This window comes from Gallus gallus, chromosome 14 (genome assembly GCF_016699485.2).
Source record: "Gallus gallus isolate bGalGal1 chromosome 14, bGalGal1.mat.broiler.GRCg7b, whole genome shotgun sequence".
NCBI classification, from domain to species: domain Eukaryota; kingdom Metazoa; phylum Chordata; class Aves; order Galliformes; family Phasianidae; genus Gallus; species Gallus gallus.
The window spans coordinates 12,427,534-12,454,489 of record NC_052545.1 but is presented as its reverse complement, the minus strand read 5'-3'; the positions used below and the strand labels follow the sequence as shown (position 1 = coordinate 12,454,489).

At 50.3% G+C, this 26,956-nt stretch overlaps 3 protein-coding genes and 1 long non-coding RNA gene across 15 annotated transcripts in view; 3 read left to right on the top strand and 1 right to left on the bottom strand.

The window, feature by feature from the left end:
• Positions 1-10,031, top strand: part of SLX4 (SLX4 structure-specific endonuclease subunit homolog) — a 28,011-nt gene extending 17,980 nt beyond the window's left edge. For all 5 annotated transcript variants that reach the window (XM_040647711.2, XM_015294632.4, XM_004945379.5 and 2 more), the window contains 6 exons: positions 888-1,034; positions 2,485-2,654; positions 3,445-5,873; positions 7,296-7,398; positions 7,595-8,077; positions 8,692-10,031. In XM_040647711.2, coding sequence (XP_040503645.1) covers positions 888-1,034; positions 2,485-2,654; positions 3,445-5,873; positions 7,296-7,398; positions 7,595-8,077; positions 8,692-9,028 — 3,669 coding nt within the window. In that variant the 3' untranslated portion in view covers positions 9,029-10,031. The remainder of the gene's footprint in view (positions 1-887; positions 1,035-2,484; positions 2,655-3,444; positions 5,874-7,295; positions 7,399-7,594; positions 8,078-8,691) is intronic.
• A 1,466-nt stretch (positions 10,032-11,497) lies between these two features.
• LOC107054646 lies at positions 11,498-13,853 on the bottom strand. The gene is made up of 2 exons (XR_001469131.4): positions 13,502-13,853; positions 11,498-11,722 (listed from the first exon to the last, which is right to left on the bottom strand). It is a non-coding gene; the product is annotated as an uncharacterized LOC107054646 (long non-coding RNA).
• A 65-nt stretch (positions 13,854-13,918) lies between these two features.
• On the top strand, positions 13,919-17,773 carry ZKSCAN7 (zinc finger with KRAB and SCAN domains 7). Of its 5 annotated transcripts, XM_046900730.1 has the most exons (4): positions 13,919-14,164; positions 14,378-14,491; positions 14,575-15,704; positions 16,444-17,772. In XM_046900730.1, the coding sequence occupies exons 3-4, from the start codon at positions 15,665-15,667 to the stop codon at positions 17,631-17,633; spliced, it is 1,230 nt and encodes a 409-aa protein (XP_046756686.1). In that variant the 5' UTR covers positions 13,919-14,164; positions 14,378-14,491; positions 14,575-15,664; the 3' UTR covers positions 17,634-17,772. The 5 variants fall into 5 exon arrangements, with proteins under 5 accessions (XP_046756686.1, XP_015150125.2, XP_040503647.1 ...); XM_015294639.4 differs by lacking the exons at positions 14,378-14,491; positions 14,575-15,704 and having other exon boundaries at positions 13,919-14,150; positions 16,444-17,243; positions 17,349-17,773; XM_040647713.2 differs by having other exon boundaries at positions 13,919-14,491; positions 14,575-15,034; positions 16,444-17,771.
• A 1,265-nt stretch (positions 17,774-19,038) lies between these two features.
• Positions 19,039-26,826, top strand: HMOX2 (heme oxygenase 2). 4 transcript variants are annotated; one of them, XM_015294642.4, is made up of 6 exons: positions 19,039-19,078; positions 21,950-22,060; positions 23,567-23,684; positions 24,470-24,961; positions 25,843-25,963; positions 26,045-26,826. In XM_015294642.4, exons 2-6 carry the CDS (start codon positions 21,978-21,980, stop codon positions 26,167-26,169), a joined length of 939 nt encoding a protein of 312 aa, XP_015150128.2. In that variant the 5' UTR covers positions 19,039-19,078; positions 21,950-21,977; the 3' UTR covers positions 26,170-26,826. The 4 variants fall into 4 exon arrangements, with proteins under 4 accessions (XP_015150128.2, XP_414960.2, XP_046756675.1 ...); XM_414960.7 differs by having other exon boundaries at positions 26,042-26,826; XM_046900719.1 differs by having other exon boundaries at positions 19,039-19,132; positions 26,042-26,826.
• The last annotated feature ends 130 nt before the right edge of the window (positions 26,827-26,956 follow it).

Here is a 26,956-nt window from a genome sequence, read left to right as displayed (position 1 = left end):
TCTGAAGCAGTGGCCACCTCCAGAGGCACAACATTGCCTTGAGGGACCTGAGTGAGTTTGTACTGGGAGCAGCTCCAGAGCAGAAACCATGCATATCAGCCATATATATTGTTTCTGCCTTTGGCAGCATGCCCCAGGCCTCATGTTGCCATTGCCATTCGCAGTCACGGGTAGCTCAGGCAACAAGCCCTCCCCAAACTTCCATCAAGGTGTTCTGGAACTGTAATAGAAACCGGGGGGGGGGGGGGGGTTCAGTGGAATTTTCAAGAGGAGTTTGTGTAACACGCGTGTAAATTCCTTTGTGCTGGGTAACTACATTAGTTTTATTGCATGTGAGCCCCTTGCTGCAGAGCTGCTCTTCTTAGCTGTCACTGCCAGGCAATGAATGAGAGGAGAAAGGTTCATTACCCCATCGCTGAGTCATCCTCTTTCCTCTTATTTTAATTACAATGAACTGAGCTTGAGTCCATCCAAGTGAAAACTACAGTTTCCTAAAATGTGGTGGAAGGCAGCAGATCAAGAGGCCAACAGGAGGCAGTGGCTAAACCGCATCAGGAAATGGTTTGGCAAAAATCTGGTGGTGATAATGTGCTGTAATGCGAGGCAGAGCAAGTAGCATACAGCACCACTGCCATTTCTTCACAATTGCCAGACTGTGAGGAAGTAGAAAGGAGGAGGAAAACAAACCCAAAAACATCTTACAGGCTTGTCTGCTTATTTTACTTAGGTTGATAATGCTGCTGGTTATCTGGAGAAGGCAATGCCAGCACATCCAGAATGGGGCCTGCAGTACAGCAATACTGACAGGCTGGGTAGTTCTCTCATTTGTCAGGGAGGTGTGTGACAGCTGGGATATGACTTATCTTTGTGTTCATTCTGTGTTGCAGTCCTCCCTGAGGTCACTGGCTGAAGATTTCAGTGCGATGGTCAACAACCCCCACTTAAGTGACGTCCAGTTCCAGGTGGACTCTGGGGAAGTCCTTTATGCTCACATGTTTGTGTTGTATGCACGGTGTCCGCAGGCCATTCAGACTGTAAGTACTGCTGATACGCTTTCCTATTCTGCTTTAGTAAAGCCCAGGCTACCCACACCTACAGTCAGTGCTGCAGGTCCTGCCTGTGGACATGCAGGCAGATTCCCTCATCTTAGGAAGGCAGAATCCTGAGAAACCAATGGAAAATGTTGTACATTATCTGGAGAAACGATGAAGAGGCAAGGATCCTTACTTACATTCTGCCCATGAGCAATGCAGAAAACCTCAAGGTGCTCTGTGCCTTTGGTTGTTATGTTAATACCAGTGCAGACTATCTTCTCCATCTCAGTATCTCCTGCCTTGTACCCAGGCTGGGAAGGTTGAGTATGGGTTGAAAAAATTTCTGGGCAGTACTTGAAAATAACCTACCCAGAGGTTCTGTCATTTTCACAGTTGCTTTGGAAGTAGCTGCTCTGAACTGTGCTTTTTACAGGGGTAGTGCATAGTTCCTGTGTCCTCAGAAATATTTTGGGTTGATTAGTTCCCCAGTTCTCAGTCTTAATGTGAAATTTATTAAGGGATCTTCATAGCCACTACCAAATGTGCCCGTGTCCACAAATCAAAGGATTTAAAAAAAAATAAGCAGTGCATTAGCCAGGCTTTCTTATTATTTCCCTGCAACTCCATTTGGTTTCACCATTCCCATCAACTGTTTTCATGGGCAGGAATCGTTTGCATGAGTACAGTGGTGAGACTGACCCACACTCTGTATATTTTATTCCTGCAGAGGGTTGGTTCCCAGCAGGCCCCACATTTGCAGAGCAGTGTTTCACATTTATTTTCTGTATAGAGGCTCTTATTTGTTGAAGCTCTTGGGTGACAGTGAGAAAGTAATTAATCACAGTTGACTTTGGAGCTCATGTTTTCTGCTGCAGGATGCCCCCTGACTTTGAGGAGAGGTTCAGGTAGCACACTGCATGATTGCACTGCAAAGGAAGTGAAACCTTACTAAACTGCAGAAATGTTCTCAGCAAAACTTGAGATCATATTGGACCCACACAGATAGTGGTCCAGTTCAGTGACACAGTATTTATTTGGTGTCTCTTTTCCTGCACGACCCCAGGAGAACTAGAGATTTGTCCATGTATCGAGCGTAGGTAAATTCAGAACAGTTAATGCAGATGAGAGGAAGCTCTCCTGTAAGGAGGTGTGGATAATTCTGGAAGCTGTGCTCTGGGCAGTACCTGGATTCCGAGGCAGACTGGAGAACTCAAGACCATATTTTGCATGTGTAGCTAAAACAATGAGTAGTCAAACTTTATCCAGTCCAACAGCTGTAGAGTCAGGAAGGAAAGAACTTGTTCCATATGAAGCTCTTCATAACTGGTCATTTCAGGATCAGCTCCTGGTCCTAGGCTGAGCCTTTGGTGAATGAAAGGAATAAGCTGACACAAATATGAATAGCGTTGATACTCTACCAGCAACTTTTCTTGTTTTCCTCTTACTTCAGGTTCACAGTGAAGGGTTCTTAGTGGAGGAGGATGGGAACGCGCAGATACGCCGTGTGCTGCTGAGCGATGTGACAGGAGAGGCAGCCCGTGCATTCCTGCGGTACCTTTATGCTGCTGATGCTGACATCCCTGCTGAGGTGGTGCCCCAGGTGGGGGCTCTGGCTGCCAGGTTTGTATCATGAGTTTGTTTTGGATCTCTTCTCGCTTTCAGCCCACAAACAGACCCTACACAGACCCCACGACTTGGAGTCTTCTCTTGTAGATTTAGTGCCTTAAAATTCCATAGTCCTCTGCTTTATAGCATCATTGCCCTCATCTTTTCCACGAGTCTCTCTTCAGGTTGTGTCTTTGTGAGATTTCCTTTTTCAGTGTCTATCTATCACACCTTTTCCAAGAGTTTTGTCTCAGGCTCTGTATTGACAGCTGATGTTGTCAGTGATGATAAGCATGCCTAGCACGTGTGATTCTTAAAACATTACACTCTATACACGTGTAAACGGAACACTTCAGAGTGTATTGGGTGCACAGAACACTAATGTATTTTGTCAGTTATGAACCTAGATGTGCACTAGGTAAACAGTCTGAAATAGGAACAGCTGAGACACTGATGGCTGGGTCTTGCCTGTGTGTGAGCACAGGGGTGCCTTGTCTGCCATGCCATGAGGATTTCACCAATGCAATTGTCAAAGGGGTTTTAGTGTAGTGGTGTAGCTGTTTCATGTCAGACTTCTAAAAGTTTTTTTTGTTTTTTTTTTTTTTTTTAAAAGCAAGAGTGAATCTGATGCTTTCATGTGGGTGACACCTGGAAAAAAGAATTCTGGATGTCAGGAGTACACTGGAGCTTATATATGTTAGGAAACCAACATCCTCATGCAGATCCTTCACAAGGCTCACAGGAGTGACCAGGCGGAGAAATACTGAAAGGGGAAGGTATTAACATTAATATTATATCCTTGCAGGTTTGGTGTGAGGGAGCTGATGGCAAAGTGTGAAAATAACACTGGAGAGAGTCAGGTGTCTTCTGGAGTGGATTCAGAAAGTGATCTGATCTCTGTGACAGATGACAAAGATTGCGAGGACAGAGCAGAGAACTTCCAAGACCTCTTGAAGTCTGTGTGGGTGGGTGAGGATGAGGAAGAAGCAGCTGTCCTCAACCAGGAGTGCCAGAAGGAAGATGACAATGCGGTGGGTGAACAGGAGCTGGAAGAAATCTATGAGTTTGCTGCAACTCAAAGAAGGATGGTTCAAGGAAAAACAACACCGAGTGAAGGAACTGACTGCAGCATGTGCAGTGACACTGAGGCAGCCCAAGATATGAACCAGCAAACTGAGGAGGAAGAGGTAAAGAGATCTGTATCTTCTTCAGTAAGCAGTAACTTCAAGGATCTGAGGGATAACAACGATGTGGAAATATCTAGATGTGACTTATCTGCAGAAAAAGAGGGAATGCAGAATATAAATAGATGCAGAAGCGTGAATGCTACACAGATCACTTCTGTGCCTAACCACAGAGAACCTCAGAAGAGGGATGTAGCATCCCGTGGTGCCACCACAGATGAAGGAGAGACTATAAAGAGATGTGAAGGTGGAAAGGACTCCAGGTCATCTCAAGTCTCACATGATGTAAAAGGGGAAGATCGCTGTGAAAAAGAGGTTCTTAGCTTCACCACTGATACTAATATAAATGGCAGTTATGAACACTTATTTTCTGCAACTCAGGGAGATTACTGTGAGCCTTCCCCAACAAAAGAAGTTAGTAAAGTATCAGAAAAGGCTCTTGGTGAAAAGCATGCTGATGTTAATGAATTTCATCTGTACAGCGAAATACAGAAAGACTTTTCTCCACATAAAAATGGTTCTTATGGGAGTCCTTCTTCCAAAGCTTTTGTGCCTCTTTTTCCTGCTGTTGGATCTTCACCTTTGTCTCCCAAATCAGACAGAAAGCTTGAGAGAGAACATGTGTCAACACCAAAACAAAAGAAAAAATCACTCCCACCTGTTGAAATTCATTTTCAGAAGGCCAGTGAGCTGGATGCTGCATCTCCACCAGGGCTTCCCAACACTGATTTAAACAAGCACGTCCCAGTGTTGTCAGCACCAGTTATCAGAACTCAGGATCCTGCAGCTCAGGGGAGCAAGAAGGGTGATGTTATTGTTTTATCTTCTGATGATGAAATGGAGTTAGAAGACAAGAAGTCACTGGAGTCAGGCTCTGTTCTGAAGGATGTAGAAATCCCTGGGCAACTGAAAGGTATAAATATAGGACATGGTCCTGAGATACCGAAGCCTGAACATAACACATCAGTCACTAAGACAGAGCAGAGATCACTGCAGGTCTCAAATGTCATTACAGATAAGGTGCATGTAAGTAATGATGTAAAGATGTCCACTGAATTGCCTCTCAGTAGCCACGTAGATGCTTGTACAGAGGGTGAGCAAAGCCCAAACCTGAGCCCTGAAAAAACACTCTGTCATGAAGTGTCTTCAGGTACAGACAGCTCCTGGCTAGTGCCAGACACACCAGTTCTGACCAAAAGCAGAAGTTCCTCAACACAGACGCATGTCACAAGTATTAACTCTTCCAAGAGTCCGGAATCTAAAGTCAGTACAAAAAACCTAGCAGCTGATATTAGTAACCATGAAATGGATAGAAATGTAATAGGAGTTCATAAAGCAGCATTGTCAGACGAACATTTGCCTGTGGAGAACTGTGTCAGTGAAAGAAGTCCTTCCAGCAGCCCAGGAGCAGGATCAGTTCCTGAGAAACCCACACCACTTTCTTCAGTGGATCCAGTTCTCTCCCTTGCCCACAGCAACTCGAAAAGCAAAAGTGCTAATACCTCATTTTTGTCCAAACTTGTGCCTCCTTGCCATGGGAAGTCAATAGAAGATAAATCAAATGTCAGCGTGGTTGAGATACAGGACAGCGAGGGGGAGAAGGAAACAAGCATAGCATCTTTGAGCAGTAGTGTCTTGCTTGCTGACGAGCCTGCAATTCCTGCTGATGACTGCTGGCATGCTAAGTGTCTGTCACCAGTCAGAGGTAACAGCCAGGACTCCAGACAGGATGGCCATGCAAACACCAGAGCTGCCAGCAGCCCCAAAACTGACTTTGTGCATGACCAGTGGGACAGCCCAGACCAAGCGTGGGAAATTAAGGGCAGCACTCCTGTTCAAGGAACTCCTGTTGGCAGAAGAACATCTTTGCTCCGTCTTGAAAAGAGTCCCATTGAGGCATGTACATCAGTGGGTAGTAGACTGAGTTACCTTAACTCCAGACTCTGGGATAACTGGGATGGAGAAGAGGAGGAAGATGAATTTCCAGAGGTGCTTCCTCTGTCACAGAGGGTATCAGCAGCAGCACGTGAAGATCCTGTTAAGACTCCTGGTGAGAGCTTGCATTGATACTAGCTTCACTGCAGTAGGTTAAATTGTTTTCATTTAAAGTCATTCCACCTCTTGTTCACGTGATGTGCTGGTAGGGATTTTGGCTGCCTGATAGCAGCTGTCAGGGCTGGACACAGAGAAGATACAGTCATCTTCTGTTGTTGGGGAGCATGTATCTAAATATGAGGTTACTGGAGCACACCTGCTTGTGTTTCATTCTTGCTGGTTCTTTGATAATGTCAGTACTCATTGCAGAACCTACGGGTACCTGGAGGAAAAAAGAAAGGAAAAAAAACCAACCAACCATTAACCAAATCAAAACAAACAAACAGTCTTCAGCTTGCATGCTGATGGATGTGTATTCACTGTAGTATTCGGTGTTCTGTACAGTCTTCTGCTTTTCATGCATTCAAGAAGTGATGCTTGCGCTTACATGAGGACATCTGGTAAGCAACAAGATGCAGCTCACTAGCACAGGTGCAGTGGGTTTCCTTGTATTGAGGCTAGTTGGGCTGAGCACTGATCCCTGCTCATGGATTTGCTTCATGCATGCTTTTCTGCAGAACTCTGCTGATGCATGATTGTCTTGACTTCCGTTGCCTTCTATTTGCTGTTTCTGGGGCCTTGTAATAGATCTCTGAGTGCTGGCAGATATCCTGAGTGCATGGCACAGCAAGAGGTCAGCATGGCACACATAAGACTGAGAGCCACAGTCTTTCCATCTTTGCAACCACTATGCCTTGGGATCCACAGGAGTTCAGCCTTCTTGAAAGCCTGACAGTGCACAGAATGCTAATATAACCTTTCTGGTCTCAATAACTTAAAGATAGTAGTATTTTACATGTGTTGCACTTGTATGGTTCCTTCCATCTAAGACCAGTAAATGATTTCCTAGTATCTAATTAAAATACTGTGCTGTACTAAGCGAGTAGTTTAACCAGTGCTGAGAGCATGACCTGTGAAACTGACTGCTCTTCACAATGTCAGCAAATCTACTGATACGTCAAATCAATATCTAACTCAGGACCCCAGAAGCTTGACTTGCTCAGTTTTTTCTTCATCAAGTCTCCCATGCAATTTCCTTTATGGGAAAAGAACTGCTCCATGGAATTCAGTAAACACTTTTTTCCCCTGCCTTGCAAGAGCTGCCCGTTCTTAGAAAGCCCTGAGTGGCCTCTGTAGTCAGACCTGACTTACATCTGGATGTAAACCATTTTCCATTTTAAATTCCACAAAAAGCAAGTGTCCCAGTCTAGAAAGAAAGTGTCAGCTGTTCCATCCAGTATGCAGGTGAGTAGTAAGTAAAAGAGGTTGTACTGCTGCTTAATTATTATAATTATATTAGAATATCTGCCACTAAGAATGGAAAATATTGGCTATTATAAGTGCTAAGTCTGATAGTGGTGATTTCATTCTGCTGCAGAACCTGCCTGTCAAGAGAACAACAATTCTCCCAGGACTCCAGTGACTCCAATGCCAGCTTACTCCATGATGGAGACACCACAACTGAAGGATGAGTTGAAAAGGTTGGCGTTACCTCCATGAGAACACCTCTTTGAGCATAAACTTGTGAGCAAGTAGCGTGAAAGAAAGCAACCGGGATGAAAGAGAAACCTTGGTGAAGCTCTTCCAGCTCACCAGTGGAGTTCCTGGCATGAGCACCTTCCTGAGCTATAACAGTACAGCATTACCTTAGCTTAAGTTCCTACTTTTTTCTTTCAGATTTGGAGTCCGTGCTCTCCCAAAACGCCAGATGGTGTTGAAACTGAAAGAGATATTCCAGTATACTCACCGGGACGTGGACTCTGACTTTGAGGATGAAGTCCCATCCTCCCAGCCTCCCCAGAAGAAGTCCCCTCCCAAACACTGTAGGCAGTCAAAGGCAGCCCAGACTACAGGTGGAAAGCGTCCCAGAGCCTCGAAGGCTGCGAGCAAAAGGAAGCAGGTTGCAACAGGTTCCTCAGTGCTCCCTGTAGGGAGGAGTGAGGATGACCTTGTCGGACCCTCTGAAAAAGGCTGTGCAGCACCCAAGCAGAGAAATGAAATGGAGCATCATCCAGAAGGAGACAAAGAGCAGAAAAGGTCAGCTGTATCTCCAGAGGGATGGTCTCTGGGAGCTGATGGTGAGGAACCAATGCTCTCCGCATCTCAGGAGTCTGCAGCTACTTCAGGGGATGGAAGTGACATCTCTTTCGGTTCACAGAGGTAAGGGAATAAAATACTGAACAAAATAGTCAAAGGTGCAAGACAGAGATGAGCTAGGAACATGGCTAAGAGATGGGTGTCTGTGTGGTCTACAGGAGCCCTGCCGCCTCCTTGGGTCTGTTATCTGAAGGTCAGCACCCTCCTTTAAAAGAAATGAACTTTGGGCTGTTTGATCTAAACCCCAATGAGCTATTCCCAGAGCACAAAAGCTTGTGGCTGAGGCCACGTGTAGGCAAGGCCCACATCTGGCATGCCCAGTCACTACTCGTCAGACCAACAGGCATTGGCTGAGAGCTGCATCTGGCATAGGGAAAGGAGAGCACAGCGGTATTTGGCAGAGAAAGCCACAGTATAGCAGCAATGGGTGCTGTTGGTTAGGAGCAAGGAATGCCAGCCAGTTCCAGGCCTCAGCGAGCAGGACTGGAGCTCTAATGGCTGAAATGGGAAAGTTTGTAGAACATGTGCCTTGTTCTTCACTCAGTGTGTGTACTGGTATCAATCTATGATCCTACAGATGGTTGTCACAAGGGCTGGCCACCAGCTACTTAGGGAGCTCTGGTTCTGTCCCTCATGGCTTGTTCTTTGATTTTGGGTCTACTTGGCCTTCTTTTTAGTTCTTTTGTGAAGGAGTTGGAGACTGGTGCGTTTGCATCTGAAGAGGAGGAAGAAGAACTTCCAGCATCCCAGGCAGCAGCTCGGGAAGAAGAAAAACTGGAGGCAGTGAGGTGCTACATCCGCTCAAACCCAGCCCTGTACGACAGGATTCTCTTCTATGAGCCTATTGAGCTGGCTGACCTGCACGCAGAGTTGAAACTGAATGGCATTAAGATTTCCAAGGCAAAGCTGCTGGACTTCTTAGATGCTCAGTGCATCACCTTTACCACAGCTGGAGCCCGGAAAGAGAAGGAACAGAAGAGGAAGGGGAGCAGAAAAAAGAGGAAACGATACTGAATGGATCCCACTCCTCTATCCTGAAAATTTCCTACATGGAGGCCTTCCTCCTAAGGTGGAAAGCCTATTCCAAGCTGGTGCTGGCGAAGGTGGTGTGATCAGTGGGTGCACTGCTCCTCCTTGTGGCCTGCTGTCCAGATGACATGCTGGAGAATGGATCTGAACTGAGCTCCTGTTCTCAGCCCTCCTCTGAGCTGCACAGTCTCCTCTTTAAGAGCCTTTTTACGTTCCCTGATTTTCATCCTTTGCATTCTCTTGTCTTTCCACTTTAGTAGGTTTTAGATCCCCAGCCTCTCTTCTTGTTGGTGCTTCTGAGATGGCTGCTTCCTCCAGTGGTACTTGCCAAGGTCTTCACCCTTCATGTTCCAACACTGAGTGGAATAACCCATGTGTGTTTCATAAGTGGCTGCAGAACAGTGCAGGTGTTTTTCTGGTCAATTTGTGGTGGCTCCCCAGAGTGCTCTGTGACACCAGATGTTGTGTAGAAGCCATTAGGGTTTGAATGTTCAGTTGCATTTGTTCACTTGCATGCTGAGATTGGTGCTAAAGACATTACCAGCTCCATTTTCTGAGCACTGTTTTACCTCATCACTGCTGGGGACGTAATCAAGCTACAATGACATTTTTAATAAGACAGTGTTATAGTGACCACTGGATCTCTCAAGCAGTTCTCATAACCTGATCTGAACCCTCTTTATGGATCTGTCTCATTTCCAAACTGGACCAGTCTTTGGTTGGAAACTGTCTGGGACTCTTGGGGAAGTCTTGGACACTAAATAGTCATCTTATTTATTAACTTTTACAACACCTTTGGATTTTTCTCTGTTCTGACAGTTCTGAGTCTGCAGAGTCTCACTCAGCAAAACAGACACAATAATTAAAAAAAGAAAAAGCTTGATTTCTGAATGTTTATTTATGTATTTGGAACATACTTTTTTATTATTTGATACAGCACTGCCTTGGTTTTATTTGCTTTATAGACAATAAACAATTTGGAAGGAAATAATGCTAAGCTATAAATAATGTCTTCTGAGGGACTTTTAGGGATGCTTCTAAGCAGAAACGTTGGGTCTGGTTGAGAGCAGGAGGAGCTCTGCACTCTGTGCCTGTGCTGATCAAAACCTCAGCAAAAAACTGGAGGAGGAGCATTTGTGACAGGTGCCCTGCAGCACAGAGAGGTGGACTGGGAGGGAACATCCTCTGCACTGGCTGATGAATGGTGGATTGGTGACCTGGAGAGAGACGAGCTGCACAGGACGCCAGGAATGTGTGGCCCAAAGGTAAGGAGACTGCAGGGGGAGGGAGGGCAGGGGGATGTGTTGGGGTCTGCCAAGGGGGGCTGTGGGCCTGGCCTTGGAGGGAGGGCTGCAGGGGAAGGGGAAATGGGTAACCATAGAGGGCCTGTGACCTTCCTTCTCTATCAGGTGTTGCTGTGGCATGTGTGATGGCATGAAGACTTTCAAGCAACACTTTTTGCCATGTCTTGTGAATTTTCAGGAATTTGGGGTAGTTTTCTTCCCTGGGAGTCACATCACTTTTGCTCCCCCATCTTCTTGTGCAAGAACTGCTGTGTAATGACTTCATTAGATAAAAAGACCAAGGCTTGCCTTTAAGAGGCAGTCTAGGAAATGTTCCCCTGAATGCACCACGTGTTTCTCCCAAGCAGATACTTCATATTCAGAAAAAGCTTCAGTGATACTTATTGGTCTTAATACAGGCAAATAAATGTGATTCCTTCCCAGCTTTTTTTTGCTGTTTTTAAGTAGGACTTACGTTTGTGATCCAAGATTCTGCAGCCAATTTTTTGTTGCGTCTTGACGTTCAGTGGATGCAGTGTCACATTTCCATACACATAAATTACAGCTGTTCAACTATGAGAAAGAGCACTGCGTCATAAATCATTGAGCACGCTATGAAAAAAAGCCATCTGAGTTTTGGTCCCTGGCAGTGTCTCCAGCCTCCTTCCTGCCTTTGGCATCTGTAAACTTTTGCAGCTGTAATGTAAAAAGATAACTTTCAGTATTGCATCTGTGCTGTTGGGGTTTGGAGATAACCATTTTGCAGAAGCTTTCTTGTTTCTGAAGCTGATTAAATGTCTTGTAGTCCTAGAATTTTGCTCAGATGACAGATAAAGGATTTAAAGTCTTTTGCAGTCTTCAGAATTACAAGGACATATCTGACACGCACTGCAAATTGTCTGAAAGCCATTCTTCATCTGCCTGCTCTGTTGCTCTGTAAGCAAAGCGTCCCTCCCCCAGCTAACATTGGTGTTGCCATCTGCCAGTGATAATGTGTTGCCAGTTTGATTTGTAAGTGTTCCTGTGCCTCTTAGGTTCCCAATGCAGGCTTATACCCCGTCTTAGAAAATCCATTGTCATCATTTTTTTATTTCCAGCTGCCTATTAGCAGCTATGAAAAGAATTCTGATACTTCTGTTTGTGTCAACGCTTCCAAGGTCACAGAAAACAATTACATTTTCAACTTTGGTTTTAATTTATTTGATATTATTTGTGTTAAAAGACGAGCAGATATTACTGGCATTGCTCAAACCTTCTCTCACCGAGATGTACTGCGTGAGTGCTGGATGAGCTTTGGAAAGCACTGCTTCTGAATTCCATGTGGCATCCAAATGCTGTGTGTGATGGGTATTCTTCTGCAGCTACCATGTTGTTTTCTGTATTGTCACATTTCCTGCTGGGAAAAAAAAAAAACAGCAAAAAATAGTCTGAAAAGGTTTTCTTCTGAAAAGCTGTGCTGCAGATGTTTATGTAATAATCTTGTATATGAGCACTGCTGCCTTATAGAGGCGCGGTTCTGTCCACTTACTCCTAAGTCACCTTGTCTCTTAATGGCATTTCTTCTGCAGCTATAATCCATCACCATGGCCAAGAGGCTAACTTAAATAAAAAACATGAGAATAATATAAAGCAGAGAGAGGGACTGCCATGCTTTCCCTTTGTACTGAGCCAACAGACGTCAAATATTATGTTCACAGTGCTAATGTTTAGATTTCACAGGGATGATTATGAGAGCAGTCCTTTCTGCAGCTCTCTAAGGGGACTAGAGCCATTCTGGAAATACATTTTGAATGCACTTGTTTGCGTTTTGGTGATAGTTTACATTATTCCTGCACAACGTCTCGTTCAGAAGCATTGCTGTTTAATGAAACAGCAGTGTCTGGGAGAGATGCTGCAGCCTGCAGCAAAGCTGTCTCTGTGTGATTCAGCTGCTCTCCCTCTAGAACAGTGTTTCAGAGCTACCTGCAGTATTCCTTTGCCTGAGTGCCTTGCATCCTGCATGCTGAGCCACTCTAGTGCCCAAGCAGTCATCTTGTACAGCTTGAACACATTCATCTCGGAATGGGACATTAACACGGTCCTTGCTTGAGCTCAGCACAAGCCCACCCCTCCCTTTCTTACTGTACTACACAATGCTGAAGGCCATATCTCCACTCCGGGCACCCAGGGCTCCCCTGCAGCCTGACACAGCGCACCCAGAAGGTCCTTATCTGTCAGCAGGACATTGAGCCCAGGTACAGATTTCCCAAGCTCTACTTTGGTCCCCTTTGGATACTTTCTTCTTGGGAGGAGTTGGCTGTTATCATGCCTTGGATTGTGTCTTGTTCATTGAAATTCTGCAGTGAAGTGTCTGTTGTGCCACCCGGGGTGGGTGTTTGCTGCTCACCTAACAGAAACCTTCCTAGAAGTGTTCTTCCTTTGTGCTATTTCACTTTTCATTTTGGAAGATCTTCAATAATTTGCACTGTTACTAGCATGAGTTTGTGTTATAAGATTTCTTAACCACAGAACAGTTCAGAGTTGGCACTCAGATTTGGGCAGGTGAAAAATAACCCCATCCCCTTTGCTGCAGTGTCTTTGTAATGCAGCCAGCACTGTTTGCTACCTATATTTTTCTCCCTGCGTTCACACAAACACCCAGACCCCTTCATTTTCTTCTTCTTATTAGATTTCTAGGAAGCTGATCTGTCCTTTATTTCAGGCAAGAAGAGCTCTAAGCATTAAATGCCAGTATGAAACATAGCAGACACGACAGAAACCTCTGTTCCTGCTGCACCAGCACAGGTGACACACCTGTATTTTCCTCCTAGTAGCTGACACAGTGAAGAGCATCTCTCTGTCTCATTGGGGTCCTCCACAGCCAGCTGCCTGCTGGACCCAGGGTGAAGTATGAACAGAATGCGGACCCTTTGCACGTTCCCAACTATACAGGAGCCCTGCGCCTCCTTGGACTTGCCCTCTTCTCACCTGTAAGGCCAGTAAGCACAAGCTGATGGCAGAGGGATGGGAACAACACACCTGGGTGTGATTTCTCCCCGTGTGCCCACCGCTGTGGTGACACTGGAGCCAGGAGGAGGCGAGATATAAATCCCAAGGGGCTGACCGAGCCCCAAGGGAGCTTTGGAACAGAGGCCATCTGTGAGAATGGGGATGCTGTGCCGGCAGCTTGACTTACACGCCCTGTGTCATTGAAAGAGGTCGTCCTTGGCTGGAGAAACACAGAACAGCTTTGTTCTGGGGAGGCGTGTGGGCTGGCATTAGTGGGGCCGGGCACACGGCGTTCCACATTCCTCACAGGAGCGGAGCTCTGCTGTTGGTGGCTGCTGGGGTTCCTGTGCCTTTCAGGAGCGGCCGCCCGGGCACTGTGGGCGCTGGGCCGTGCGGGCAGCGAGAGAAGCCGTGAATTCACACGGCCGCTCTCTCTCACGTGAGCTTCGCGGGCAGCTCCGTGTAACCGCAGTGCAGAAGGAGCGCCCCGCACACCGCCCGCCCCACGGCCGCCGCCGCCGCCATTTCCCGCCTCCCTCGGAGGCGAAGGCTCCGCGCGCCATTGGCCGCCGCCGTCACGTGACGCCCCCACGCCGGCTCTGCCGGGCCGCCCGCGGTGCGTTGCGTGGGTTCGTCCCGCAGTGCCGAGGCGCCCGCGTCGGAAGGAGCCGCTGTTTGTAGCTCCCCGTTACCGGCCGCAGCTGCGCCGGCCTCCCTGCCCGCCCGCAGGACCTCGGGAACGGACATGATCTCCCACGCGGACCCGAAGGCGGAGCGCTGGTTCTCCCATCTGCGTGCCTGCGAGGGGCAGGCGGGTCTGCGCGGCACCTGCCCAGGTAGGTTCTGCCAGGTAGGTTCTGCCAGGTAGGTTCTGCCAGGCTTCCCCCCTCCTGAGGCTCTGTTAAGCTGCCATTCCCCATCACACGGCTGGTCAGTGCCAGCAGGGTCTGCCACGGTTGATGCTCGCAGTCAGCATTCATCTCTTCGGCCCTGAATCATCACACATCTTTCCTCTTCCCTTTCCCTCCGTCACCGCCGTATTTTGGCTCCCTTGGGTCCCCAGCTTCACGTCTACCTCAGTTTTGGTGAAGGACAAACGTTCGGGAACGCTTTTGGACACCACATCTCCCTTCTGCTAAAACGGATGGCACCTCTGAACAGCTCTGTGGTCCATGAGGTGAGACTTCTCTTTCCAAAGGCCAAGCCGGCCCTTCCCCAGCACACCTTCGTTGGTCATTGCCACTAATTCTCTCATTCCAGTTTCTGTTCACTTGCCTGGAACGTCCATTGGGCTTCCCGCTCCCTGAGTGTTGCCTCAGGCCCTCCCTGTGCCATCACATCCAGCCTCCTGACAGTGGGGTACAGCAGCCAAGGGCCCGGCTGCGTTCTGTGAGCAGCCCTGCTGGGTTGGAGCCAAGTCTAAGCCCCGTCATAGGGATTCCAGGACTGGCTGAAATGGGTGATGCCAGAGAAGGGAATCAGCACGCGGTGGCACCACCTCAACACGCTCTGCCATCCTTCCAATTGAAATCCTTCCAGCGAGTTCCACTCATCGTGATGTTGATTCAGCCTCTCACAGACAACTCGTCCTGGGTGCCACTGAAGATGCTGGATAGGTCAGGCATCGAACAGAAATGATTGTAGAAGTTTCATGATGGAGAGCTGGAGCCACACCAGCAGTCACTGTGATAGGAAGCTTAAAACTTCTCATCTTCCCCAAGTAAGTCTGATGTGGAGGTTAAGAGCTTCATGCTGGCCTGTCATCCTTTTAACCTGTCTTTGGTTAGCAAGATTTGCCTTTCTTCCAGGCCTGGATGGATGTAACTGCAGTCAAATGGAAGTGCCTTCATGGTGAACAGCAGTGTTCCCATTTGTTTCTTTCAGGGGATTGCATTAATGAAAACCATGAGGGAACCACACCAGATTGCTATGAAAAGCCCCTTAGGAGTTCTCTGTGAAATCATATGGTGATGTTTTCTCACACTGACTAGAAAGAGGAAGATTAAACATGTTAACCAAGCCAATCTATGTACGACTGTAGGCTCTCCTTCCTTAATTGCCCGCTTACAACTCAGTACTGACTCTCCTCTTCCAAAGCACAGTTACTTATCACAGCTCTGCCAGGCCACAGGAAGCATCTGTGGTTTGTGTGTCAGCCCCACAGGGCCGATACGTTTCCAGTTTGTTCCACAGGAGTTTTCAGAGTACCAGGAAATAGCAGCCAAATCTGTCCCGCTTTAGAAAAAATCTGCAGGTCTCTGTTGCTGTGGCTTTTAGTTCTCAGCCCGTTCCGTATTGTGAGTCTACGTGCAGTCAGCAGCAATTCATCCCTGGAAGTCCGTGTGAAGAGATGGCATGGAAATCCATTGGTGTGGTTGACCTATGTGATGATACGTCCATCCCTGGAGGCATTCGAGGCTGGGATGGGTGGGATCCTGGGCAGCCTGATCTCGTGGTTGGCACCCAGCCCATGGCAGGGGGGTGGAACTGCATGATCTTTAAGGTCCCCTCCAACCTAAGCTATTCTGTGATAATCCACGTTGCCATTTCTACCTAAGCGTTCGCACCTCCTGTCTTGCAAATTCAAGGTATAAGCCTGCAAAGCCCACAGCACTGCTGGGGATTCAGGCTTTTGAACCTTTTAGGATGCTCATCAAACCACACTTTTGTTTCCAGCAGTGGGAAGCAGTCCCTGCTCTGCCTAAATGCCCTGGAAAGGCTTCCAGGTGACCTTGAATCTGTGTGGCACAGATTTCTATCAGTGGTGGTTCTGCAGGGCTTTGTGAGTTAGAGGGCAGGTATTTGCCTGTGCCTGCTGCACGAGACAGTTCTCTGTGGCCTTTCTCTTCCTAATACGTTTAGATATCATATCCCAGAATAGCAGCTATCTTTTCCATTTGAGCACTGAACTTTTATCTGTAACGTGCCAGTAAGCCCTGGATAATTTCCAGTTTGTTCCTGAAGCTGTGGATGCTGCAGAACCCTCCAAATAGGTGGGAGGAGTTGCTGGGACATTTTAACCTTAAATTCAAGCTGCTGAATTTTTAGAGTTCAGCCCCTTTTGATTCCTTTTGTCCAAGGCTTCCTTTCTTGCAGGTGACATCTTTCTGGGTTCTCATTTCCTTACAGCTGAGGATGGGGTGGAGAGCAAGGAAGAGGAGAATCCCCGCTGGGGCATCCCTGGGCCAGCAAAGCACGAGGGTTTGCTGTCAGCACTGCCCAAGGAGAGGAGCTCTCAGAGTCCTGCACGGGACCCGGTTCACCCCCGCAGGTCAGAAAGGGTTCAGAGAGCACCCCTGGGGAAGAGGCAGAGCCGAGTGATGGCACGCGGGAAGAGCTTCAGGAGGCTGCCGGATCTCATCCAGCAGAGAAATCCTGCTGTGGCGAGACTGACGATCTGCAGGGACTGCGGGAAGGGCTTCAGGCTGAGCTCCAACCTCATCCAGCATCGGAGGATCCACACTGGGGAGAAACCCTTCAGCTGCACCGACTGCGGGGAGAGCTTCCGGCAGCGATCGCACCTCGTCCAGCACCAGAGAGCCCACAGCGGGGAGCGGCCCTACGCCTGCGCCGAGTGTGGGAAGAGCTTCAGCATGAGCTCCAAGCTGATCCGCCACCAGGTAACCCACACCGGGGAGAAGCCCTACAGGTGCACCGAGTGTGGGAAGAGCTTCTCTGGGAACTCCCAGCTCGTCCAGCACCAACGGGTGCACACCGGGGAGAAGCCCTACGAGTGCGGCGACTGCGGGAAGAGCTTCAGCGTGAGCTCAGCCCTCACACGGCACCAGCGGGTGCACACTGGGGAGAAACCCTACGAGTGCGTGGAGTGCGGGAAGGGCTTCAGCCAGAGCTCCGAGCTCGTGAAGCACCAGCGGGTCCACAGCGGGGAGAGACCCTACGAGTGCTCCGAGTGCGGGAAGAGCTTCACGGTGAGTTCTGCCCTCATCCAGCACCGGCGGTTCCACCTGGGCGAGCGCCCTTACGGCTGCACCGAGTGCGGGAAGAGCTTCACGGTGAGCTCCCACCTCATCCAGCACCGCCGCTTCCACACCGCCGAGCGGCCCTTCGAGTGCGCCGAGTGCGGGAAGAGCTTCCTGTGGAGGTCGGCCCTGCTCCGCCACCACCGGGTGCACACCGGGGAGAGGCCCTACGCCTGCGCCGACTGCGGGGGCAGCTTCCGGCAGAGCGCCCACCTCATCCAGCACCGCCGCACCCACAGCGGGGAGAGGCCCTACGCCTGTGCTGACTGCGGGAAGGGCTTCGCCGTGAGCTCCGCGCTGCTCCGGCACCGGCAGATCCACCGGGGAGGGCGGCCATAGGAGGGCTGAGAACGTGGGGTGGTGCGACCTGATGCTCAGTGCCACCCCTGGGAGCACAGCACAGCACAGCCCAGCAGAGCCCTGCACAGCCCAGCAGAGCCCTGCACAGCCCAGCAGAGCCCTGCACAGCCCAGCAGAGCCCTGCACAGCACAGCAGAGCCCAGCACAGCACAGCACAGCACAGCAGAGCCCTGCACAGCAGAGCCCAGCACAGCACAGCAGAGCCCTGCACAGCACAGCAGAGCCCAGCACAGCACAGCACAGCAGAGCCCTGCACAGCAGAGCCCAGCACAGCACAGCAGAGCCCAGCACAGCACGGCACAGCACAGCACAGCACGGCCCAGCAGAGCCCTGCACAGCAGAGCCCCGCACAGCACAGCAGAGCCCCGCACAGCACAGCAGAGCCCAGCCCAGCACAGCACGGCCCAGCAGAGCCCAGCTCTCCCTCCTTTGGCTACTGAGTGTGCTGCTTGTGGGGGGGTGAATGCAGTTTCTTTTTAAGAGAGCGGGTCCTGAAAGGTGGGGATGGAGGAAGGTTGCAAAGAGCTGGACTGGAGGTGGGATGGATGTTGGCAGAGAAGGAAGTCGTTTGAGAAGGGCAGAATATCTCGGCCACGTATTTTAGAGGAAGTAGGCTGCATCTCCTCTGCAGGGGGTTTGGAGAGCGGACAGGGAGGTATCTCAGAGCCTGCAGAGCTCTGATTTGGGTAAGCAAAAGCTGCTTTCTTCGGTGGCTCTGAACGACCTCCTCCAGCCTGAGGGCTGTGCCCATAGAAGCCCAAAGCCCCGCACTGCTCCCACCCGTGGCGGTGTCTGACGGTGCGCCCGGTCACGGTGCAGGCGCTCTGAGCCGTCTGTCCGTCCGTGGCTGCGGGCAGCTCTGCACGGGGCCGTCTCCTCGCCGGTACAGCGCTCCCTGAGGGTGTCCCGGACTTTGAAGATGTGCGAATTGAGCGCTCTTTCTGAATGCGAGTAAGCATTGAATTGTGTACGCTAATGAGGCTTAATTACTTCTAAAACTTGCAAATAAAACCCTTCATTAAAAAGCGTTTGCACCGTGCATCTTTTGCCTGGGCTTTGCTCCTGCCATCCTCGCTTATGTTTCACCTCGGAGCGGAGCACCCCGGTCAGCCCCCGGCACGGACCCGCTGCCGTGCGGCGGCCGCTGGCGTTCTCGGCTCTCGGAACGCGCTGATGGACCGCGCGGGTCGGAGGGCGCGCCGCCATCCGCGCCTGCGCAGTGTCAGGCCGGGGGCGGGGCTTGTCGTGACGTCCGAGGTCGCCATTGGCTGCCGGTGAGGTGGGGCAGAGCGGAAGCGCGAGCCCCCCGCTGTGACGTAAGCAGCCTCCTCCAATCGCAGCTCTCTCCCGCGGGGTAAATGCGGACCGGCAGCGCCGGGCCTTTGTCTTACGCCGCGGGGCACAGCGCGAGCGGTCGGCGGCGGGTGAGTGCGCGGCGCGTCTCCATGGCAACGCGGCCGGGCCGGGGCCGCGCTGAGGTAGCGGCGATCCGGGACTGCTGGGGTGCGGCCGGGCTGAGGTCTCGGGGCTCGTCCCGGCGCCCGGCGGTGTCAGCGCTGCCCCGGGGCGGTCGCGGTGTCTGCCAGCCCCTTCCCAACGCTGCCTGGGTGGGTACCGGGCCCGCAGGCTGGGCTGGCTGCGGTCTGGCGGCGGGGACCGGGGAGCCGCCTCAGGGGAGCGGTCCGTGCGGCGCTCCTGGGGCTGCGCCGTGCTGCCTTCACCGGGGGTGGCTGCTGGGAGCCCCTGGGTGTTCTGGGCCCAGCCGGGCTCCGTGTGGAGTCGGGACGGTGGCGGCCTCGGAGGCCTTGCTGCTGTCCTGCTGCTGTCCTGCTGCTGCCAGGCTGTTAGGTGAGACGGGCGCCTTGTTCGGGCCTCGCCGCGTTCGTACGCAGCTGTGTTTTGTATATCAGCCCTAAGTGTTGCTGAGCCCCTGAGGTGTCCCGGGCACCGCTGGGGGCTGTGGGAAGGCTCTTCTGTCCGTGTGTGCCACACTGCGCTGCCCGGTGCCCTCCCAGCCCATAGGAGATTGTAGCCCCTGCAGAGCTGCCTGCTGTGAGGGCTGACCGCTGAAGGGCAGGGCTGGACAAGTGACCTGTGGTCTCATTGGGTGCTTCCTTCCTCGCTCAGTGTGCTGACGTGCTGGACTGTGGCTCTGGGACGCAGAAGTAGTGTTTGCTTGGGCTCGGAGTCCGACCCAGCTCCAGGTGGAGCCTTAAATCCAGGTGGGATCTGGTAATGCAGCCACTTGTTCTGTGGGTCTCCGTTTCCAGCAGCTGAGTGCCTCCCCAGCAGGAGGAGGAGGTGTGAGGCTGCCCTGAGTTCTTTGGTCATGACCTCAAGCCTGGAGTTCTGGGGTCTGCCCCCCCCCTTCAGAGCTGTTTGGGTAGGTGCAGTCGTGTTCTGCTGCTTTAAAGCAAGGATCTCAGCTGTGTGTGTCTGGGGAAGTGCCTTGGAGTCATGTGCTGGTTGAATAGCAGAGATGAACTTTGTGTTGAGTGGTTGTTCTGTCAGCCACTGAACTGATGAGAGTGCCCAAGGAAAGGCAGGACTTCCAGTCTTGCTTTCTTACTGCAGCGGTGTCTCTTGGATTCCCTCTGAAGGCATAGAATTATTCATTCTGCCTGCACTGAGAACAACAGCCGTGCACGTTGAGTGTGAAGCTTGTTGTGCAATTGTGTGTAGGGGAAAACAAACTGCTGGCTAGATGAGCTGGGGATATTTTATAGGAGGGACTGCGTGCTGTTATTGGAAAAGAAATGTTTAGAGCGCTGAGCTGTTCAACACCAAATCTTCTCCAGCCCTGCTGTTCTGACTCCTGTGGCTGCTGGATCCCTCCCAGGCGGGCTGCTGGGGACTGTGTTTACTCTGAATGTCAGCCAGGAGCCTCATAGCAAATGAAGCAGAGCTGCAGCCCCTGAAGCACAAGCAGGCAGCTGCTGGGAGCTCCCTCTGCATGTGTAGGACACTGCTTCTTTCAGAGGAGTGGAGTGCTCCAGGAGACCATTGCTTTGACCAGTGACTGTGTTGTGAGACTCAGTTGCTGAGGGTTTTGTAGTGACAGGAGAGTTAAGAATGTATTTATTTTCCATTCCTCTGAGTTCTCTTACAGTGTCATACAGCAAGGGATGCAGATTTGATTGGTGCTGCCTTGTCTCAAATTCATGGCTCATCAGGGAGGTGTCTGTACTGGAGACTGTATCAGGAAGAATTGAACTTCTTTTCCTGTACATACCTTGTCTTCAAAGCATGCTAAAAGGACTGGCTTCATTGCTGTTTTGTTATGGAGATGAGCATGACCAAAAAAGACATAGGAGGTGCAAGTCTGAGAGCAGTTGGCCCTTAAATGAATTTTATGGGTTAACTCCTTCCGAGGGTAGGAGGGTAGTGGGGTTGTAGGGCTCTCACTTCACATGACTTTTCCTGCTGCATGGGGCTAACTCGTGGCACAGAGCAGTGCATTTTGGTCCTGCGTGGTCCTGATCTGTGCTGCCCCCTGAGCCAGGCTGTCAGGGTGAGCAGGAGGACTGTCTGAGCGCAGGTGGAGATTTCACCCTGGTAATGTTCCCCCGGCTGTGTGCTGTGCTATACCTCACCTGGGGATGTATCATCAGCCCCAGCTGCTCTGTGGGACAGAGCTCTGCAGGGTGTCCAGGGCACCAGAGAGGGTTAGAAGTGGGTGAGGAACTGGAGGGCAGTTAATTTATAACTAGCGTGCTTTGTGTTTGCATCTTGTGAGAGTGGAGCCACTGAGTGTTCTGTCAGCTCAGGCTCTGTGTGAGCTTGCTTGGCCTGCTCTTGGCTGCTTATCAGGTCTGCTTTTCTCCTGTCCCCAGACGCAGCCCACCAGGGAGGCCTGAAGCCAGCACTGGGAGGAGGGCTGACTCCCTTACAGCCATGCTTTGCTGAAGAGCCAGCAGGAAGTGTAGCTCCTCGCTCATCTGGCAAGGCTGCCTGTAATTTGGGGGAGTAATCAGCACAAAGCTGATTACAGCTCCATTTTATAAATGGGATGCCTGGATTTATGGCCAAGCCAGAGCGTTCAGCTGGTATAAGCCAAGTGTCTTGCTCCTGGCTCTGTGTACTTCTTGTGCATGCTGCTGCATCATATGAGAAAGAAAACCTACCTCTGCTGTGTTGCAGGGAAGGCTCTTGTGAAAACATCTGGTGGCTGCTCCTCACCACCCCGCATGGTGGTGCAGCTGCAAGGCTCCCTGTTGGACTACTCCATGCTTCCTCCCCATTGCTTTTGTTAAGGCAGCTTCCCTCTAAAATCCCTCTCTAATTTTGCCTTTCAGTGTCTCTGATCTTCAGAACAGACCAGCTATGCCATCAGTTATGGAGAGCTCAGAAGGAGGAGATGAAGGGGAAAGCTTACGCTATGAGGAACTGGAAGATGACAGTGTCAGGTGAGTGCTGCTGGCACTGTCTGGTAATGTGGCACAGAGCTGGGTCTGGGCAAGGCAGGGCATATCAAACTTGAGTTCAGTGATCTCCTTGCTCATCTGTGTACTTCTCCAGCTGAAAACTAGTCCAGGAAGGACTGAGGCTACCTTGCAGTTGGGGGGTATATGTTCCTACAGAGTAGGAACAAATGCAAAGGCTGCAAAGGAACAAAGGCTGTTCCTGTGAGGTGATGTACACAGAGCAAGTTCTGCAGAACTTCTTCAAAGGTACACAAAACTGTTTGGTTATCCCTCCTAACAACAAATAGCTGTGTGCTATTATGCACAGTGCAGCTGCACTCGAAGCACTCTAAATTGTGCTTTATAAGGGAAATTTTCTGCATGTGAAAATGACAAGGGTGTAGTAGGGTGGTTCCAGAATACTGAAGTGAGCTGATTGATTGCTTTTTGACTTGACAGGCTCAGCTTCATGAGTGGTTAATGCTCCCTGGCTCTCCTGTTGTGTTCAGGCCTTGTCTAGCCTGTTACATGCACGAGTATGGAGCGTTCAAAATGTCTTTTTTACAGCTAACATAAATGTGCTGTCTGTAGCAAACCAGCCATAAAAAACAGGGTAAGGTGCACCGTGGCATCACTTTGTGGGTGTAGATGTTGATAACTGTACTGAATTCCAGGTATGTGCAGTGGCTGTGATCCAAGATCATAAGTTTTTTAGAAGGAAAGCTTGTGGAAGCATGCAAGAACAGCGTAATTCAGGATGAATACCTTTTTTTTCTTTAAGAGTGTTCCTGCCCTGTTTTCTCACTGGGCTCTCATCTTTTCTCCAGTGATTGCTCAGAGAGACTGTGGATGCCCCATCCCTGGTGACATTCAAGGCCAGGCTGGATGTGGCTCTGGGCAGCCTGGTCTGCTGGTTGGTGGCTCTGCCCCCAGCAGGGGGATTGAAACTCGATGATCTTTGAGGTCCTTTTTGACCTAGGCCATTCTATGATGATTAATGCAATACCCTTGGTGCCCCAGTCAGAAAAGCTCAAGTTTTGCCTATGTGTGTCCATGCACTCCTCTCCAAGGCTATCTTCTGCAAAGAGACCAAGGAGGATACTAGCAAGGCTCTGCCACCTTTTATCCTGTCCTGGTAGTTGCTCTTGATACACTCAGGATCGTCTTTGCTGTTGTTGTGGCTCACAGGGTGAGAAGTGAAAGCAGCAGTGCAAGGATCTGAGGATCCTTCACAATTGCTCTGGTGCCCTGGGTCTGAGCCCCTGCTTAGCACCAGGGCTCCTGGGTGAAGTCTGGCTCAGGTGGGAGCCCTGGCTGCTGCCACCCTGACACTTTCTGGGGTGATGCTGGTTCCAGCCAGCAGGGCTGGGCCAAGGGATCCCTGTTCTGAACCTGCACCAGACTGAGCCTGGGATGACAAGGCTGGAGGGTTCCTCCAAACTCAGCAAGGACAAACTCACGACTGTATGTGGAAGTGGAGTGAAAGGAGTTCTCCCTGCTTGCCTGCAGCCCCACTGACCTTTCAGAGCTGCTGAAGGAGGGGACCAAGGAATCTCATGACCGTGCGGAGAATACTCAGTTTGTCAAAGACTTCTTGAAAGGACAGATCAAGAAGGAGCTCTTCAAGGTGAGTGTGGCTCTGCTGCCTTGGCAGAGAAGCTCTGTTATACTTGATGACTGCAGCTGGGGACTTGCTGAGGCAGAATTCCACAGGCTTGTGTGTAGGGGGTAGGTTGGGGGCTGAGGGGTGGGGGAGAAACTGGTTTCTAGATGGCACGGTTGAATGGTCATAACTACTCTGGAGGATCCTGTCCTGCTCAGTGTGTCTTACAGCTGGAACTCGGGACGGTGAGGAGCATACTGGTCCAGCACAACTTCACTTAGGTGGAAGTGCTGCGTTTCTGGCTGCTCAGGGCAGCTGCAGCACATGTACCAGTGCCAAAAGCTGTGTGCTTATGGAGCAAAGTCTGTGTGGGCATACAGCACTCATTCCACCCTCTGGTTTTTGTTCTCTGTAGACTTCAGGTCAGAGTGTTTTCTATTCTGAGCAGAAGAGGTAAGATGTGGGGTACTGTCTTGGCATAGTCAGTCTTTGGCTGTTGGTGTGATTGGTACCTTTAGGATGAAGCTAGTCCTTGTGCCTTGCCATCAAGGCAACAGGAGGCCCAGAGCATGCAGCTGGTGATGCCATATGAATTTTTAGCTGATGCTCTGTAGGAAATGCTATTGGGCACACAGGTAGAGAAGAGACTGATCCCCCACGTGCTAAGTGCCTGGTACAGGTTCTTCAGGCTGGTTTTGTGTCAAGCCTGGAGTTTCCTTATGTAGCCCAAGTTCCATGGAGGGATGGAATAGTTACAAGGTGCAATCTGCAATTGCAAACAACTTATGTTCACTGTGCTTTGTCCATAGCTGGCTACCACAGCACTTTACTTCACTTACACCGCTCTGGAAGAGGAAATGGATCGCAATAAGGACAACCCAGTGTTTGCTCCTCTGTATTTCCCTCTAGAGCTTCACCGGAAAGAAGCATTGATCAAAGACATGAAATATTTCTATGGAGAAGACTGGAAAGAGAAGATACAGTGTTCAGATGCAACTCAGCAATATGTGGACAGAATCCATCATGTGGGACAGCATGAGCCTGAGTTGCTAGTGGCTCATGCTTACACACGCTACATGGGGGACCTCTCAGGTGGCCAAGTGCTGAAGAAGGTAGCCCAAAGGGCCCTGAAGTTGCCCAGTACTGAGGAAGGGATCCAGTTCTACACATTTGAAAACATTTCCAATGCACAGAAGTTCAAGCAGCTGTACAGAGCAAGGCTGAATGCTCTAGACTTGGACAAGAACTGCAAGGAACGGATTGTGGAAGAGGCCAACAGAGCCTTCAGATTTAACATGGAGGTACTAAATCCTTTGAGCCCTTATACATAGTGGTTTGGATGAGAGACGAGATGGAGGGATTCTGGTGGAAGGGAAATTCTGCCTTTGCTGTTTGGGATCCTAGTCTGAATAGCTCTTCTGCTAGTTTCCAGAGATAAGGTTGGTATTGGGCAGGAATTCATGCCATACACCACAACAGAACCTTTGAGCCTGAGCTGAGATGGCTTCACTGCAAGATTCCCATGAGCTTTGTGGCTTTGAATTAGAGGTGGGAACAGAGCCCTCTGAGATGGCTTTACTCAGTTTGAGTGCAGTGTATCCCGTCTCATCTGTGGGGTGGTCAGAAACGTCTGTAAGCCCATGGGCCCTTGTTACTGCCCATACTGTTTTATGACTGTTTGCCAGTCATAAAACATGACTGAGCTTCAGTGGGGGTTGAACATAGACTTGGTTACCAGATTGTGAGCTTTAATCTCTGCCTGGAGTATGTCACTGGTCTCACCTGGTCAGAAGCGAGGTGGGATGTGGTAAGCTCCTTCATCAGGATCCTTATGGAAGCCCTCCAGCAGAGCTAGAAGGGACTGCACAAATGGGAGCAGCAACCCCAGAGAGGGTCTGGCAGCAGGGAGGGGAGGGCTCTTTGCCCTGTACTTCCATGTGCATGAGGCAACCTGGTGCTTTTAGTATTGGCTGTGCCTTCTCAGAGCTGTGGTGTGTGCCAAATGAGATGTAACCACACATCTGCCTGCAAGGCACTCTGAAATGAGTATCAAATGCTGTATTTGGAATCTGGGTGGAGGCAGGCAGAAGCAGCTCTTGCTAGTTCTCTGCGTGTCTCTATGGGTCTGTATGGCAGCTGTCTGGCTTTGCTCACTCTGTGCACTCACTGTGCCCGCTTGCAGGTATTTGATGAACTGGACAAGATCGGCAGGTCGCTGGCAGAAGAAGCCCAGGATGGAGGTGTTCCAGTCCACGATGGGAAAGGAGACGTACGCAAATGCCCTTACTATGCAGACAAGCTAGGTAGGCTTGGGGTGATGAGTGGGCTGCCACGTGAATATGGCAGAGGACTTGCAGCACTAACGCTTTCTTTTATTCTAGCAGGCAATGCAGCAGCTGGCTGTCCCTATCACACTGCTGTGGCCTTAGCAAAGCAGCCCATCGTGCAGCTGATCCTGGCAGCTTGTGTTGCTGTGGCAGCAGGAGCTGCAGCGTGGTATGTGATGTGATACCAAGCCTGGCGCCTGACCCTAAGTGGTGATGAGGAGAGAGGCACACCCTGCCCTTGTTCAACCTACTCCCTCACCACTGGTGGAGTTGACTGCAGGGAAATAAAGCAGGGCAAGGTTAAAAATCCAGGGGGACTATCCAAGACTTCTTGCACACCAATAATGCAAGCACTGTAATGCAATGTCTTTAGCTAACTAGTGTACAGAACTGATCTGGTAAGAGGATGTGAAGATTCCAGTTCAACACTGCTCTACGCTGGCTGGAGCAGCTTTTAAAGCTAGAGATAACTTGTCCTGTAGTGGCAAAGCCTTCACATGCTTGGCTTTTCATCTCTGTGGCTGGAGCAGTCTTTGGAGGGAATTTCCTGCCCTGGGCTGCAACCCAAGGATGTGTCGTCGGTCTTTTCAGAGAAGAACATGCAAGTTTCCTACCCTGAGAAACAAACACTTGTCATGCTCTGGTGGCTGTGCTGTGGGGCCGTTAGCTCAGAGGAGTGACCCAGGGACCAAGCATAACTTGTGTTGGATGGAGCTCACTGGGTGAGGGGACAGGACCAAATGTGTGGGTTGCTGGTATGAAGGTGTCAAATGTGTATTGTGCAACACTGATTTATCTTTGCTGAAGCCTTGATTGGAATAAAAAGCTGCTGTGCTATAGCTGGGGAAAGCCAGAGGCCCCTCTGTAGGAGAGTGTAGGTCCATATGGGCAATATGGAAGGCTGGAGAGCAGGTTTGTGGGGAGAAGCAGGGTGAATATAGGTCCTCCTTATAGCCCACCCTCTCACTG